The sequence below is a fragment of the Aptenodytes forsteri genome, unplaced genomic scaffold (genome assembly GCF_000699145.1).
Source record: "Aptenodytes forsteri isolate BGI_AS27 unplaced genomic scaffold, ASM69914v1 Scaffold323, whole genome shotgun sequence".
Taxonomy (NCBI): Eukaryota; Metazoa; Chordata; class Aves; order Sphenisciformes; family Spheniscidae; genus Aptenodytes; species Aptenodytes forsteri.
In genome coordinates, this window is record NW_008795323.1 from 1264490 (window position 1) to 1281688 (window position 17199).

The 17199-nt window shown below is 41.7% G+C and overlaps 2 protein-coding genes across 3 annotated transcripts in view; one reads left to right on the forward strand and one right to left on the reverse strand.

Moving 5' to 3' along the window:
- PISD (phosphatidylserine decarboxylase) overlaps window positions 1-6043 on the forward strand; it is a 15518-nt gene extending 9475 nt beyond the window's left edge. For both annotated transcript variants that reach the window (XM_009280004.1, XM_009280003.2), the window contains 3 exons: window positions 814-960; window positions 2746-2906; window positions 3217-6043. In XM_009280004.1, the coding sequence (XP_009278279.1) occupies window positions 814-960; window positions 2746-2906; window positions 3217-3441 (533 nt within the window). In that variant the 3' untranslated portion in view covers window positions 3442-6043. The remainder of the gene's footprint in view (window positions 1-813; window positions 961-2745; window positions 2907-3216) is intronic.
- The window catches only part of SFI1 (SFI1 centrin binding protein), a 30370-nt gene continuing 18705 nt past the window's right edge, over window positions 5535-17199 (reverse strand). Inside the window, exons 16-31 of the mRNA XM_009280002.1 lie at window positions 17077-17172; window positions 16580-16656; window positions 15815-15917; window positions 15212-15308; window positions 14375-14535; window positions 13866-13940; window positions 13498-13572; window positions 12945-13121; window positions 11963-12201; window positions 10906-11001; window positions 9464-9725; window positions 8623-8764; window positions 7718-7841; window positions 6928-7030; window positions 6243-6379; window positions 5535-6138 (exon numbers count right to left, since the gene is read on the reverse strand). Of these exons, the coding sequence (XP_009278277.1) occupies window positions 6272-6379; window positions 6928-7030; window positions 7718-7841; window positions 8623-8764; window positions 9464-9725; window positions 10906-11001; window positions 11963-12201; window positions 12945-13121; window positions 13498-13572; window positions 13866-13940; window positions 14375-14535; window positions 15212-15308; window positions 15815-15917; window positions 16580-16656; window positions 17077-17172 (1935 nt within the window). The 3' untranslated portion in view covers window positions 5535-6138; window positions 6243-6271. The remainder of the gene's footprint in view (window positions 6139-6242; window positions 6380-6927; window positions 7031-7717; window positions 7842-8622; window positions 8765-9463; window positions 9726-10905; window positions 11002-11962; window positions 12202-12944; window positions 13122-13497; window positions 13573-13865; window positions 13941-14374; window positions 14536-15211; window positions 15309-15814; window positions 15918-16579; window positions 16657-17076; window positions 17173-17199) is intronic.

Genomic DNA, 17199 nt, shown 5'->3' on the forward strand with positions numbered 1-17199 from the left:
TTGGTTTGTTTTGTTTGGGGATAAACATGTCACTGTTCTAGTTCTTCTCTTTCTCACCAGCAGCTTTATAGTGTCTTGCCTGGCTCATTGTGATTATCTGAATTTAATTGCTTGGTTCCTACAATTGACTCCAAGATCTGCCACTATAATGAGGCCACAGCACTGCTGCTGTCAGACTGAAATGTGCCCAAGCACCTGGTTAGCAAAAATCATCTAAGCTACTCCGTAACAAGATCGATGCTCAAGCACTATACTTCTAATGGCTTGTGCTATTACTGCTCTGCTGCACCTCGAGCACTGTCTCCAAGGCCTTGAGTTTTGATGAAAGCAACACATTTTGCTAAACTGGCGAGGGGACTGGAGAGACCGAGTTCTGCAAACAGTAGGGTTATTTTCAACATGAGCACAAATGAAACTAATGCATTTTATAAAACTAGGGACTCTTCACAAATTCTGTTCTTCAAAGGGTTGCTTTGAGAAAAATTCTGTTCTTGAAAGGGTAGCTTTAATAAAACTTGTGTTTCACTGGATTTCGGTTTCTGCTCTTCTGTTTAGGGAAGGGCAAACTCCAAAATGAAGGAATTTCCAAAATTATTAAAACAATACGGGATCTAATTTTGTTATAAAGGAAAAAGAACACTTTGAAATATTGGATTCCTGGACAAAGTGTAGCTTTTTATAGTCTCAACAATGCATGTGGACTGCATTTAGTCCTCTGCTATTACCACTGGTTCTAATGTAGACTGCTCGGCTATGGTAGATGACTGCATGAAGAATATCTTTAACCCCTTTCTTTTCGCGGTTTCTTTGCAGCCCCACCTGGTAACTCTTTTCAGCAACAACTAGTCACAAAGGAGGGGAACGAGCTCTATCACTGTGTAATCTACCTTGCACCAGGGGATTATCACTGCTTCCACTCACCCACTGACTGGAGAGTGTCACACCGGCGTCATTTCCCAGGTAGGTTTCTGTTCCTAGAAAACGAACGTAGAGCAGCTATGGAGGGAAGCGCTGGTGTGGGCCACTGCTGAATGAGACACACCAGTGGAGCACTTGTACAGTTGCGTGATAGATAATGGTTGAAAATGGTAATGAATTTTATGGTAGTATAGTTTACCAGAACAAACAACATACAAATGGTGAAAACAGTAATATTGTATGAAAGCTGTTTTAGTTCTTTGAAATAACTGTCGATGCATGCTGACCTGACTCGTTCCCAAACATGATTTGTTCAGTTTGCACCTGAAATACAAATAGTTCTGCAGATCAGAGCAAACAGTAGCCTGAGATACGATCTCTTCCTGTGCTCGGCAAAGAAGATGCAACTAAACAGTTACATTATTAGAGCTGGGATCAGATGCTTTTGTCCTCCTCTTTGCAGATCATCATACTGTAGTTCAGCAGTTAACAAAAATGTTTTAATTCTTGGTATCTAGCAAAAACCTAAGCACTTGGATTTTGTTTCAAACACCGTGAGGGAGAGACAATGACTTGCCACAAGGTTTGAGAAATCTGTCAAGTTCCAGACTGAAGCTAGGCCTTGACTGAAACAAAGGAGTATTAGTGAAATGCTGCTATCGGATTCAATGCAGCAGATGCATTTTATAGCTAAAAATGTATGTAGTGAATATACCTCACTAAATTATTGTAAGGACTTTGTTGGGATTTAAATCTTTGAGGTTCTTCTGTAATAAACTTTTTTTTAACTGATTCACATTATTAGTATTTCCTGGTCAGCTCTAGCTAGATAGCTACTTGGTTTTCAGCCACAGTTTCAGTAACCACTCTTATGCTTTTACCAAAAAGAACTGGAAGGGGCTGCTCTCGTGCAATCGATAGTTAACCAGCGAAACCTGTTCCTAAGCTGTAAAAAGTTTCTTTAGCTTCCTTTTAGGAGCCTGTAGCCTTTTGTTAAGATGGATCTTATGTGCTTATTAGAAGGCTTCTTTCAATTCTATCTATCAGGTCTGAGACTAGGGACTAGCTCTGCCTTTGTCCTTACCCTGATCTCTCTTAAGGGCCTATCAGATGACAATTAACAGTAGTTGTCATTTGTGAATTTGTAGATGACACTAGTGTGAAGTTGGTTGGTTACATCTTTGGTAGAGGAATAGCATCAGGTAGTGTGGAAATGAGTCCCTGCCACCTCAGTTTGGTGTGACAGAAGAGTAGGTATGACTGATCCTAGAATAGGCTTCAACAATGGCAGATATTTTGAAAGGGACTCCCATCCCAGATTTTGCTCCCTACTTTAACGGCAGGCTTTTACTGTCTGGAAAAGCAGTCAAGGTGAAGCTGTAGATGGGAGTAAGTGAAAGCTGAGGGAGGTGGGGTGGGGGGTACTGAAAAGAACCATTTCCAGGTATGAAAATTTAAACCCTTTGCCTTCTAACAGAACTGTAGATGGTACTCCAGATTGCGTTCAAGCCTTACAATGAGGGATGAGTATGGTCTTTAGTTTCTCTGTGACTCTGCTAGGAAAAATGCAAAGTAATATGAGCCCTGCCCAAAAGTGTTGATCTTTCTGGACAGAAGACTACAGATTACATCTTTCTATGACCCCTTTGTTTTTACTACAGCCTTGTCTTTCATTTGCTCTGCCTAACATTTGCCTCTCTTCCTATAAAAATAAGTGACAATTGCTTACTGGATCAGCTACAGTTATACTGAAAATACCATTTAGATGGCATTATAATACTGCTACAAACCAGACAACTTAACTTGAATATTTTCTCACTACTGCAGGCTCTCTAATGTCTGTGAATCCTGGAGTTGCTCGCTGGATCAAAGAACTGTTCTGCCACAATGAACGGGTTGTCCTTACAGGTGACTGGAAACATGGCTTTTTCTCTTTAACAGCTGTAGGAGCAACAAATGTGGGCTCTATCCGCATCTACTTTGACCAGGTGAGCAAGATAGTAGTAGGCAGCTTTCTGGTTTTGATGGTTGAGGTTGGTACAGTATAATAAAAGAAAACTACAAAAAAAACCCCTTAAAATCTTATTACCCTGAAATTAAGGTGTTTCACAATACTGATGTTTTAAGACTGATTTAAAGGGAGTCATCTCTGGTATAGACTATTTTTTTAATATTCCTGTTGCACTTTAGAATTTTAAGTTCCTGCACTGAAAAAGCCTGGATATCCAGTCTACAGCTGTGCTAATGAATAGACAGTACTGAAATCCTGAAGTAACAGTTTCTTCCTTCTCTGTATAGGACTTGCATACCAACAGTCCACGTTACTCTAAAGGTTCCTACAATGACTTCAGCTTCATATCCAACAACAACAAGGAGGGAATCCCCATGAGGAAAGGGGAACATTTAGGGGAATTTAACTTAGGCTCTACAATCGTACTAATCTTTGAGGCACCCAAGGACTTCAAATTCCACCTCAAAGCCGGACAGAAAATCCGCTTTGGAGAAGCACTGGGCTCTCTATAGAAACTCTCAGCAAGAAGGTTTTCTATACAAAGGGACTCTTATCACACCACTGAGTGTTTCACTTAACAAGTATGTATCACTCAGCAGGACCTGGGTGAGGAAAACAGAAGCTGTCATTGCTATGTTAAACTTGAGAGTATTTGGACTATATTTACATGCTGCTGAATGCAGAAAGAGAATTGAATGACCATATATGTATCAGGTACAGCTGCCTTTAAAGATATCGACCATGGAGGTTTCTGTCCCACCCTGTGCCTGTAGTCTTTCATGTTCTCCCCTCAACGTGCCACTGGATAATTATGTTCTTAGAGCCTGTAAGTCCCTTTTAAGCCTTCCTAGGCTGTGCAGGTGCAATGGAAAAGGGTGGAGGTAGAGATTAGCTATATTTAAAGGGACAGTGACAGGCTCAGTCAGACCTTGTACCTTCTGTCTGCAATATCTGTTTTTCAGACCTTGAGTAAAGAACGTGTTCTCATATTTATTTTATTCTGAGACACTGCTGAAGTTGTTATATAAAGGCAGCCTGTGAATGCACAGAGCACCAAACAGTTAAATTGGCTAGTATGGCTTCACAGCACAAACTAAGCAAAATGTACAACAGACAGCATCAGTACAATAAATTACACTCATCCAGGTTTTCTACTGTTAGACAACTTTAATTCTTTTACCTGACACTGTCCCTTTAAAAATGGACTTTGCACTGTATTTTAAACCTGAAAACACTGTGTCTACATTCCATATGATGAAACTGGTCATCTTGGGATTTTCTCAAAAAAAAAAAAAACAAAACAGACAAAGCTGTGTGTGTCCTGTTCCTAACCCATGGTTTTATTTTGCTATTCCAGGCCTTAAAGATTTTATTTGTATGAGAGACAAGTTAGTTCACTTCTTGGATTAAGGGATGAGAAGACATGGGGGGGGGTTCTTGTGTGATGCAATGAGATGGCAGCCAAAATATGTTTTTACTTTCTGCTATGTATCTTCATTGTTGCTTTGTCACTAAGTTCTTGAAGAATTAATTCCTCTACTTACAGAGCTTCAGGACCAATTTTTATTGCACGGAGTGAAATGTCCTATGCATTGACTGTGTATAAAAAAATTACTTATCTTTGAAGCAATCCCAGGTGCTAACCTGGCCATCCTATAATGGACTGGCAACAATTTTATCTTATCCAAAACAGAAAGCACCCCCACACCTGCTCTGTCTTCTGCCCTCATACTTAATGCTATGAATGTGCTGGGGGCTGAAAGCTCTATGCTGAAGCTTAATCCTGCAGCAAAACTTTAAAGTCTCTTTGTAACTTCATGTCAAGAAGAGTTAAAATCTAACACATTGGATCTATTGAATGTAGCACTACATGGCACTGACAGAAACTGGTGCCAAAGTGAAGAAGAGGAATTGAGTTTTAAAGCAATGTATCAATTGTTTTTAGAGAAATAAGCTGTTTCAAGTCCAGGCACTCAAACATTTAGAATGGACTGCTGTCCAGAGCTTGTTGGAGTGGACATGCTTATGAAACCTGCCTTTCTGCTCTCTGAAAGATTTCTCATATTACTTCCTTGCTTGAGCCTTGAGTGTTTTTTCTGCTGCTTCAAGGAGATGGTAAGCTTTGACCAGCTCGGATTTCCTAAAAAAAAAAAACCAACCAACGTATCTTCTTTGTATGCACTGCAGAAAATAGAATATAATTTTGTTGTACAAATGTCCAGTTTGCCAAGTCCTGTATGCTTAGCTTGTCATCAGGAAAGACGGGATGATAGACTGCCTTTAAGTGATGTACCCCAGCCCTGACTCAGATTATGGTGGCTCTTTGGGTGACAAGCAGGAGAAAATTCATTTGGCTCCAAGAGTCAATGTTTCCTCACTTTAAACGGGGAGGAGTTTGAAAGCTTGAAGTGGCTCTCAGCCACTTACCTTATTAAACTTCTTGGCATTAGCAAGTTTATTCCTGCAGTAGTATATTGTCATATACAGGTTATAGAAATGTACACTTTTTAAAACCATTAAGAGTGAGAAAAAACTAAGGCAAACGTCAACCCCAAGAGGATAAAGCTATGAGTAGCCTTTTGACTAAGCTTCAACATCATGTTAACAATAGAAAGCAAATTTATTCCAGTGGATGAGAGAAAAGACAACTGAAATCTTTTGCCCCTTTTCCACTGGGGCCTATGGCATCCAGACACAGCCAAAGCAACTTGAAGCTTTAATTCTTCCTACTCAGCATCATCATCCACAGTATCTTGAAGGTTACTGTTAGCCTCGTAATGAAGGACAGGTTACCTGATGTTTGCTTTATTAGATTTCTAAGAAGGAGGAGAGGATTCAGCATGCAAGTGGCTGTTTTTGTGATGGTCTTAATACTGTGCAGAGCTAGCTGATAAACAAACATTACTTGTTACGCAGTGGTCATATGCACCCTGGAAGTGAAAGCAAAGTTCCTAGAGGGTACTGATAATGCTGTGAATTTCTCCTGCATGGAGAATCCATTTAATTCTTCAACTGTATCAGTAGCACGGTATTTTTGTATGTCAAAGTGTATGACTTACTGATATTAACTCATTTAATTGCAAACATTTTGAAATAAAAAGTCTTATCAGTGTTGCTTATCTTTCTGAAATGTCAGGGTAACCTAAACTAGGTATTGCGAGTGCAGCATGAGGTACATTTAGCTCCTGGTTGGTTTGGTTTTTAACCAGCTGTAGTAACAAAATAAAACAAACAAAAATATTTAAGTTAAAAAATGCCATACATAACTAAGATAACATATACATCTCTTCCCTCTAAAGGCAAAAAGTCCTACCCATGAGCTGGAAAATTGGTTCAGATGCGTTATATATCCAGAGCAATCTGGATATCATGCAGGCGGGCAACCAGGTTCTGCACAAGATGTCTCTCTTTTAGTTGTGCTTTGGTGAGAGTGTTGATCCTCATGTGCAACTGAAAGTGAAAACAATTGCATAAGCTGTTTGTACAGCAAGACAGCATTTAGTCTTTTTGACAGGGGAAGAGTGAAGGAGCTCTAGCAGCCTTTGTATTATCCTACTTAAGAACCATTAAGTGACAGGATTGCGTCACTCGGGAACAGCCAAGTACTGGCTAGCTTTAGAGGTAACAGTGCAGTACCCCACACACATGGCTGTATGAACTTGGGGACCGACGGCAATGCAGTCGTAGTATAGCTACACTGTCCTGAGAAATCACAGAAAAAAATTTGAGACTGAATCTACTAAAGCCTGGTATATAGCTTGGAAATGGCCTTCAAAAGATCTGCTGGAGCTGGAGTTACATTTCTGAACAAATAGGAAGATGCATCTATACAGCAGTCCATTCTGCTCGACAGCCCACTTCTGATTACAAGTTTCCCTTCTGGCATTTTAATAACAGCTTACTATACAGTTCCTCACAATTACCATCAGCCTTTAGGCTAAGTGCATAGCATAGCGATAATCACTTAAGTAACTTCAATTTGTCTGCTATTTACACACCTGATCCAATTCTTCCTGAACTCCGTGTACACCATCTTGGTCCTCTGGTTGTGTGCTCATTTCTAGCCACTTGTGTAGAATCTGTGCCTGCTGCTGACAGGATCTGATAAAATGGATTAGAAGGATTCTTATGCCAATTAGGAGCTCGACAGTCTAAGCCAACTAGACCTGCAATTGATACTCGCAATAAGACCCAATTTTTTGTCTCAAACCAGTGAATGATAAAAGTCTTTAAAATAAGAGGAAAAAAAAAGGATGCTGGAAGGCAGAGAAATCTGCCTGAAAGCTGTTGTCTCCATTTCCTACTCCTAGTTCCTGACTTCTTCCTTTCCTTGAATCCCCTCCAAGCCCCATTTTCTTTTAAACATTTTTGTAAATGTTGTTTTGTTCTAGTAGAAAAGTTTTCAGACTCCAGCTGTTTTTTTTTTTTAATTGACAGCTGAAAAAGCTAAGTCTTCACTCCTCATGATAAAAGAACTAAAAGCTAAATTTCAGCTGCTCTGCCAAGTTCATTTGTACTGCCTTCAGATTACACCCAATGATACCTTTGTCATGCTTTCTCCAATAGCTGCCAAAGGTATAATTAAACCACTTGCTGACTACAAAAGAAGTTGTGCATGTACTCTCTCCCACATGGAGTGAACTCTTAAAAATCTCTAGAACTTTTCTCTGTTTCATTCACAGTTCTGCTGTGAACAGACTGGTTATTTTCAAAGTAGATACATACAAAAAATGCAATATTGAGTTGACAGCATTAAGAAAGCCTGGCTAAGGGGGCTTTGCAACATACTTGAGTTCTTGTTTCCTGCTGAAGTAGTACTGCATCTGCTGTTGGATGTGTCGGAGTTCAACTTCCAGCTTTCTCTGTAACACCATTTCTTCTCTGGAACTGTGCTGCCTTTCTTCCCCTTCAGCTGAATGGAAGATACAAGGCACAAGCAATGGAAACAGAGCAGACTTACACTGTTTCTTCTTATCAAGGAAAGTCACGTTAGTAGACAGGAAACATGGAACCCTCCGGAGTCCTCTTCACACATTTTGTCACCCTGTGACATGTACCTATTCACCCAAAAGATCAGGTACAGTGAGAGGGCAGGAGCCCTGACAGCATTACAAGCTCTCAAGACTCAGTTTAAACATACAAAAAAAGATAAATGCTCTAGTGAATGGTTTAGTACTACAAATGCTATTCATGATTTAGTGTTTTACGTCTACTCTAGAAGTCAGTCAATCAGTCTAGTCCCGTGGAACACAAATTTCATGCCCTTACGTCATTAAAAACACCATATTGAGAGGTGCTTAGACACCATCCGTCCCCTTTACAACCATACTGTAAGTACGGGGAAAACTTAGAGACCCTTACTGGGTGAATTCTTGCCTCCTGAAGCGAGTTCTGCTGTACATTCAGCTTTGTGTACACGAATACCCCAGCACTTGAGCACATTCTTTCTAAAAGAAGCTGACCCCTAGCAGTTCCCATCCTTCAAATCCCTAGAACAGGGCTTTAGTCCCCTGATTCAGCAGAGTCCATAAAACACTATTACCATCCTGAAAAGGAACGACTGATACTCTTCACCTCCTGATGCAGGCATACAAGACTGCCTTGTCTCCCTTACATTTGGTAGAGTTGACTTGCAGTCTTGCATATATTGGAGGAGGACACACAACTGCTACAGTTTAGATCTGAGGACCTACCTGCAGTTTGGTGACTCCATTTTCCCACCAAGTCTTCAGGTGATAGCAAACATGGCTGCAAGTTTGGTCGCAACTTCTCCACAGAGTCCTGTTGAGAGTCTTGGGAATGGGCTCCTTCGTGACCACTCCCAGGCTGACCTCTCTACAAGGTCAGAATGATACTGTTTTTTTCCTCAGGGTTTTCTTGAGTAAGCCCTACAAGTAGGATGCACCTGACCTACTAAGCCCTATTCCCACTCAGACATCCCCCGTAGTTGCTGAGGCCCTCTCATAAAATACCACAGAAGAAGCAGAGCTTAAGAAATGGGCTCTTTCATTTCTAGCATGCAGATATTTCATCAAGATTAACACCTCCCATTCTGCATGGAACAGAGGAGTTTAAAATGCAAGTACCTACTTGCAGGTGAAGTGAATTTCAATTTTTGAGACTCAGCAATAGCCACTGCTACTAAACTGAGTTACTCTTAAATCCCTGTAATCTGGTTGGCAAACTAACTGCTCTGAACTCTTTGAAGGAGCAACACTCTCAAGTCAATTGCTAGGAAAAGCATCCTGCTAGGAAAGACACAAGACCAGGAAAAAAGGCATGAATTACAGTACAACACACATGTGGACTGGTCAGCTAGTGAAATATTGCTTCAGACTGGTGGTAAACAGTTCTTGGGCATTCAGAGCCAGTTAATTAGGTCAGCTTTTAAGATGATAGCTAGAACAAGAAAAGAATAGCTCAACAACCAGATGGGCAGTCCAGAGGAGCCACAAGAAAAAACAGCAACAAGCAGCATGCACGTTGACAGTAGCCCAGTAAGCCCACTAGGTTCTCCTTCAGCAATACACTCACCATTTCTGCTCCAGCTTTCATTTGGGGCATGACAGATGAAGGAGACCATAGCTCTGGCCTCTGAACAGCACGGCACACATCATGTGTCCACAGTGGTACAGACCGGAGAGCAGCATGTGTGAGAGATGGATAGGAATGCGTGGTATTGCTCATTTGAGATAGATGTTTACAGGTACTTTCTTCCATTTGAGGTATTAGCATTAAGTTCCCAGTCTGCGCAGAACATTTGTTCACAGATGTTTGCTGAAAGGGTGCCTCTGATCTGTAAAGGAAGAAGGATGAGTTCCCTATACATTGCAACCTGTTGGTCTTGTCCTTTGCAGTCAGTGCAAAAAAAAAAAAAAAGGGAGAATCTTGTTATTCCCTTGCACACAGCTTTCCAGTTAGCTGCTTTACTATGCAGGGGAAGCCCCAATTTAAAAAAATAAAAATAAAAAAAGGAGAAAAACACCACAATGGTTTAAAAACCCAAAACAAACAAACAACAAAAGCAGCAAAGCAGTTAAGGTTTCCATTACTCCTACCTGCCCTGCTCCAAATCCACATTAATCCAGGCTGAAAAAATTTCTTTAGAGCTGAGAATTCAACCCGTTAACAAAATCCAGCTTTATTTTGGTTTGGGGACAAGAGAAAGAGGCAAGCAGAAGCAGCAATCTCAGGTTTTGACGGGAAATTGATAGATATCTCCCTTCTCTAAAGCTAATTACAGAACAGTTTCACACAGAAAAGTTCAGTTTAAACATCTGCTTAAAAGCAGTTTCAGCCTCTATAGCAAGAGCAGTTTCAAATCACTCACTTTCAGGGCTTAAGAAATGATACCATAACTAAAACAAATGCAGAACACTCAAGACCGTGAAACCACTGCTTAGTTGAACTATTTCAGCAGCATAGACCTTTTGGGGAAAGTAAAAATAAAAAAGCAGCTCCTTTTAGAGCAGCAAAATTGATTCAGCCAAGCCAGAGAGGACTATTCAGTTCTGGCTCTGCATTACCAGAATCATTAATGATTCCCCAGTAGATTAGTTAAATCCACACCCAAACCTGTTGTGGAGCAGATATGATCTATGAGCCAAAAAGCATCATGCACAACTCAAACTTCCAAGTTTATGTGGCAAGACTGACAGAAAAGGAAACTTAACTTATTAACTAAGCCCATTAATTTTGGAAATAAGTGCTGTGCCTTGTCTTTCCCTCAAAATCTCTCACTTATGAAACAAAGGCCTTGGTTGCTATTTAAAATTAACTTGAAAATTACATTATTCTTGTCTGCTTCACATAAGAAACTGGAAGTTTTTAAGGTCACCATGGCCTTTTGATAGTATAGAGCAATGCACAGTCACATAATTACTGAATGCCCTGTATTATCAAGGTAAGGGGATTTGAGGGGATAAGCATAGCATAAGGCCCACTGTAAGTCACCCTCTTAAAAACAGATTTTCTACCTAGTAAAAGGAGGTCCCAGCAGTTCCTTGCTTTCCAGAGATTGCAGAAGGAAGTCAGGCCTCCGTGGTGGTAACCTTGCTTGTCGAATAGCATTTCTGAAAAGAACAAACAGAACCAATAATGCCCCAGATTCATGATTATTTTAAATTGGCATAAGCTGGCACTGCAGCTAAAGAAGCCGTCCTATTCCATCATTCATCCCTGCTTTGCAACATTCCCCATGCACGCAATAATAATTTTTAAAGATTAAATTTCGACCTGTATTAACGTCATAATCTGGCTCACCATATGAATGATTGTGCCACGAGGAGCGGTGGAAGGGACAGAACTGAACAAGGCAGAACTACTACTTTTGGCAGCATATGCTAGCTTAAAGAAATGTGAAGCTATCACCTTACTTCCCTGTAAGGCTCCTGTCCTGGACTGAGAAGCTTCATGGAAGATTCTTCCTTGCAATTGCCCCATGATCAGTAAGAATTTTTAAGGAATAGCTTCCCCAAAGGAAAGAAAGGGGCAAGAAGAAAGTTCAGTTTCTACACAGCCAGGATCTTGATGTTTATCATTTCATCAGACCCTATATATGACTTCAGTGAAAAAAAAAAAAGAAGAGCTTCAGTGACAGCTCTAGGTCACTTGGGCAAGATAAGCTCTCATCACGGTAAAAGTCCCATCACATACATCTTTCAAATGTTTCTCTGTGTAACTGTTCCTATGACAAATGACCAATGCTCCATGAATTCATAGTGGTATATTGAGAAATGCACAGTGGAAAGTATATAGCTGAGCTGATTCTACTCGTCACTGATATGTAAGTATAAAGTCACAAATTCTTTCATTATTTGTGGGCTGATGTATGCATTACGCAGCAGCTCTCATAACTGCAACGCCAGCCGTATGATGCAGGGTCAGAGAAAGAGTTAGGGAAACTGCATGGAAATAACAGTCATCAGTGTGAAAACTTGGAAATACAAAAGTGACACACACAGACAGACTACATATATGCAAAGCTACATATATGCCAGAGAAACACAGGAGGGACTAGAAGTTTACACTCACAGATCACTGCGAATTGTGTCCCCATCAGCAAGGTGAAATGGTACATGACTGCATTTTGAAGGCCATGGCTCTTCCTCTGAATGTCCTCTTGTTTCAGGGCTGACATCAGGCATTTTAAACGTCACTTGCTTCTTCAGAGGTGGCAGAAAAGAACAAGGCTTATTTAAGTTGTTGGAGAGAGCCTTCTGTTTCCACAGCATGGCACAACGATACACTGACTGGTGAAGGTTGTAGGCTGCCTGCCAACACAAAGAATAATAAAGCATTTGACAGCTGAGAGTAGGAAGCAATAGCACGCCACCCAGGGAGAACACCACCACAGAAAGGAACTGAGATTTCTGATGACCTCACAGCCATACCAGCTCTCTAAGCTAAATTAGCAGGTCCACTGTGGTAACATTTGGGTAAAGAGAATTAGCTGGGTACTTCTGCAATGAGGCAGGCTGCACATTAGCAAATGGAACAACTAGTGTCTTGAAAATCTGGACAAGAGCTGGGAAAGCTGCCCAGGAGCAGGAAGAGAGCTATCAATACAGGCATCCCTATCTTCCTTTCCACACACAGGGCTGGGCTGATACTCAAAGGCAGAAGTGACACTAGCCCATATTTGAAGGTGTAAGTGATGCTAAAGCTAAGACAGGATTATATGCAGCCTCTAATTCTTCATTCTAGCACAGAATTTAGAGCCCAGACCGTACCCACAGGCAAAGGTTTCATCCATCTGTATTGTCTACGGTAGGAATTGGCCAGTTTTGAAATAGCTTCATTAAGAAAGGTTCCCAATTAGCAACACAAGTCTGAAGTGCTCTAGTCTCAGCTGAATGAAAGGACTGGGTGTTTTGGTTTGAACCACAGGCAAAAGTGTATGTCAGATCCAAACAAGAGCCGAGATGTAGGGCGCCAAGATACATATACACACACACAGAGTAGATGAGAGCAGACCAGTCCTGGATGTATCTGAGCAATCACTTGTCTCTTTCACCTTCAGCTGGTGCTGGGCTTGGAGCTGTCCCCCCAGCTGTTCCATGCCAGCAGTGTATCTCAAGACCCGGGTTACACCTTCTCTCAGAACAGTAGTGTGGAAAACTCCTGTGGCTTTTTCAGTGTGATCTTTCTTCTGTTGTTGTCCCTTGGCAAATCTGAGCCAAGCATCAAATACCTACAACATGAACAGCAGATAGCTGTGAGTGTTACAAAGACAGGTTCCAGGCCAGGGACTCTCCCGGCAGACAGGAACACTTTCCCTTCCACTGGATAGCAACAGGCAGAGCTACAGCAACAGCAGGACACTACCACAAGGACAAAGGGACAGGGATTTAAGTCAGTTGAGGCTGGATGGGGAAAAATGTGCAAATTTTTTAATCTGATAAGAGGACTTAGGGATGGTTTTCCAGCATCCTAAAATAACATATAGCACCCCAAAGATGAAAGGAAACAGCTATTCAGTATGCACTGTGCTGATCGCAGTCAAATCTGCACATGATCTGCACATCTGCAAATTCAGTTGTCTGCCCCTGACCCCCAAACACTCTTACCTTCCTCTGCAATGAAAGGGACCAGTGCCACAATGCTTGCACTGTCTTCAGCTTTTCCCATCGCTGCTGCAACAGCTATCAGGGAAAAAAATTGCACAGCAACCAGGTTAGGAGTTTACATATCCCACACCAGAAACGCCAGCCAAATGGAGCATCAACCAAACAGAAGTGCTGGTGGAGCCATAGCAGAATAACCTACTCAGTTCACCCAGTATATGACAAGATGTCTCTTGTGCTAGTGGAACAAAAAAATCCAGAAAATGTTTAAATAAATTTTTGAGGTCTTCATGTGTAAGTGGAATATGAAGGAGAAGAAGGGATAAGGATCAGCAAGGAGCTAGATACCTACCCAGGGGACAATTCCTTACCTGTGTCTTCCAGCAAGAGAAGGAAGCAGAGCAAAGTCTACGAGCCATTAGCTGATCTCCCTGTCTCTGTAGTAGCTGTAAGGCGACCAAAACAGTGAGTCACTTGCAGACAAACCCCACTTACCTGAGCCAAATGCTACTAGAGCAGAACAGGTACCAAACAGCCTTTATCACCTTCCCTTTGTTCCATTGAGGCCACCCTCAATATCTAAGTGCCATATGGTGTAACCCCATTTGCAAGTATCTATAAGCTCAGCAAGGATTTCATTGACAGTCAATGATCCCACACACGCCAAGCCCAACTTGTCATCTCTTGTTAAGTCTATTAGTTCTATCAAAGCTTCTTCAGGCAAGACACAGGCATGTTCCTGCCTCCTCAATGCACAAGGCTGTCATGCTCCTCCTCAGCCAAGACTACCATTGCCTTCATCACCAGGGCACATGACCTCCTCCACACCACAACTTCCCACCCTGGGTCACTGGCTGGGGAGGCTGCTGATCCTTCTCACCATTTTCCCAAGGCATCGCTGATGATATTTCTTCCATTTCACCAGGTACTTTTGGAGTAGGTGCTGCTGGTGGTGCTGTATTGCCCTGTGCTGCTGAGCCCTCAGCATCAGAGACTCCCTGGTTAATTCCTTCCAGTGAAGAAACAGGGTCTGTAAATGCACTGTTAGGAGGAGATAAATTAACTAATGTACCAAAAGGAGACTATTAATGTCAGAGAGTATCAAGTGATCAGCTACTCTTCCAGACTGTTTTAGTAATACTTAACACTAACAATACTCAGCACTAGGAAGAAGGATCATGAAACACTTCAGGTAACAGACAGTGAGCCGTGACTTGCAAGTCTTCCCTGCTGCCATTGACATTCTTTATAATCTTTAGGAAATTATTTGCCCTCTTTGTGCTTCAGAGTCCTCATGTCAAGAATGTGGCTGGTACCATGAAAATGCTTGCAGAGTTTGACGGCCTTTCTGTATTAATTACTAGAGAAAGACTGAAGCAGTAATTGATAAGATTACTTGCACTGCCCTCAAAACAGAGACGTCTGAGCTTCTCAAAATTAATAATGGAAAATTCCTTTGAGGAAGGAAGCGTTACCATCCCTTATATAGACAAGGAACCAATAGAGAAGCAAAAGTCACACAAGAAGCCTTCAACAGATCACTGGAGTCCCAGGTCATTCCCCATTCTATGGGGACATCCCTTGTAGGCTTAACAGACCATCCAGTCATTTCATCTGTACATATGATACAAAAGACTGGCCTACTAAGCCATGTCTTTCTAAGGATCGTACACAGATAGCTAAGTCTTTTGAGAGTTTAATATCTCCATCAGCTCACCTATATCCAGATGTTTTCTGGCCTCCATCACAGCTGTCACCTTCTGCTGACGGTAATACACTTGTAGCGAGGCAGTGTATCTCCACTGTATCAACACCTAAAGATATAATGCAAACAAGAGACAGGATACAGACTGACACTGCAATGTTCTTTGGAAGGGGAAGCAATGTACTCCACATTCCTGGCACCATAACTATTTCCATCTCATTTTCCACATAAGGCTCCGCAAGACAGTGCAAATTTCCCACAAATTGAATACAGCAGTATTTCAGAGGGTCCCCCTGGCATTTTTCAAGGCATTCTTTTCTGTCTCTCCATCTGCCCATCTCCCCGCCCCCCCCAAGGTAACTCTACTATGCTGTATCATACTACTGGTTTTCCCTTCCTTCTAGGAAATGGGGAGAAAGAAAGGAAGAGGAAAAACCATGAGCTCGCTCAGAGACAACAGTTTCAGAGATGCGTATGAAAATAAGATGGGACTCCCACTTTTTAGACCTTTCTTAGTAGTGGCTCTTAGATGAAGTTTTTGGTCCTTCTAATTGCATTACCTGACCCCTGCCTGAACTAGCATCTGTACCTTGGTATCTGCTATACAGACCCTACCTTTGACAGGATTGCTCTCCTGTAGTGCTCATCTGCCTGAGTAGTTGCCTTAGCTTCACGTGTAAGAGCAAGGGCATTTTCTCTCCACGTACACAGAAGCTGTCTGAAGGCAAAATGTATAAAAAATTAAAAAACAAAAAACACCATTAAGAATGATTCTCACTTGTTCATTTGGTACCTTCCCATTCGCAGGGGAACCAAAACCAGCTGCCTCTATAAACCCAGTCTTGCAAGTCAACTTCTGCCCCTTCAGGTCTCTGCTGGAGAAGGCAGTGCAAAAGCAGAACACACTCTTAAATCTAGCATCTTAAACTGAGTCAATCAGGCTCTGCAAGTGACTCAAGTTTATAGCACTAAAAACAAATGAGGTAGTTAAAACTAAAGCAACTACAACCAACACAAAGTGATATTATCATTAATCGCTCTCCTCACTATAATGCAAGACGGCCTCTACATCTTCCAGGCTGCTTTTGTGTCATAGCAGTCAGAATCCATGCACTGCAGGGAGTGATACAGTTTGCTGTCTGCTGTCTCTCATGGGACTAAACACAGATAAAAAAAAGTTAAAGCAAAACAGATGGCAATCCAGGAAGAGGTTGACTTCTTTTAGCTAGATGACCTGCACAGAAATAGCAATGCACGGCAGAGTCAATTCCCAGCACTGAACACTCAAAAATTTACAATGGCGGCAGTGAAAGAAAAAGAGTAATTTGACTGCAGTGCAATCACTGCTCTCTCACGCTGCACAAGGAAACACAGGCTTACCGCAGCAGTAGTCTAGTGTGCCGTTTCTCCTTTTCAGCTACTTGGTATAGAATGCACTGTATGTTATGCTGGTAACTCTGCAAGAAAAGCAGAAAGAGGTAAAATTTCCCTCAACTGCCAACATCTCTGAGGAGAGAAGACATTTGGAAACTCTTAGTAGCAGCTTAGTAAAGTAGTAGCAGCAGTAGAGTATAGGGAAAAAAAATGTTACAGCCACTGAAATTGAATGCTGTTTTTCTGAAACGAACAGCCATTATACACTAGTTTACACTAGCTATTACATACCCTTCACCAAAGCCACAAGATTACATTGGTTCTTTCTCTCCAAAAAGCAATGCTAGAGCTTATACAACCCTATCCACAATAGCCGCCATTCTACCTTGCACAGTTGGTGTGTAAGTGCCTCGAGTGAAACAGCATGGCAGCTCTTCAGTTCTCACTGAAACACTTAAGCACACACAGACAAGTCCCACGAAGAAAAGGACATTCCCTCCTACCTTCCAGACTGCCAAGGTCTTGCCCAGTAATGTGCGCTGATAGTGCACGTCTGCTTGCACCAACTTTCTCCATTTCTCATGCTGACGTCCCACATACTGGGGGGGGGGCCGCGAAAAAAAGAA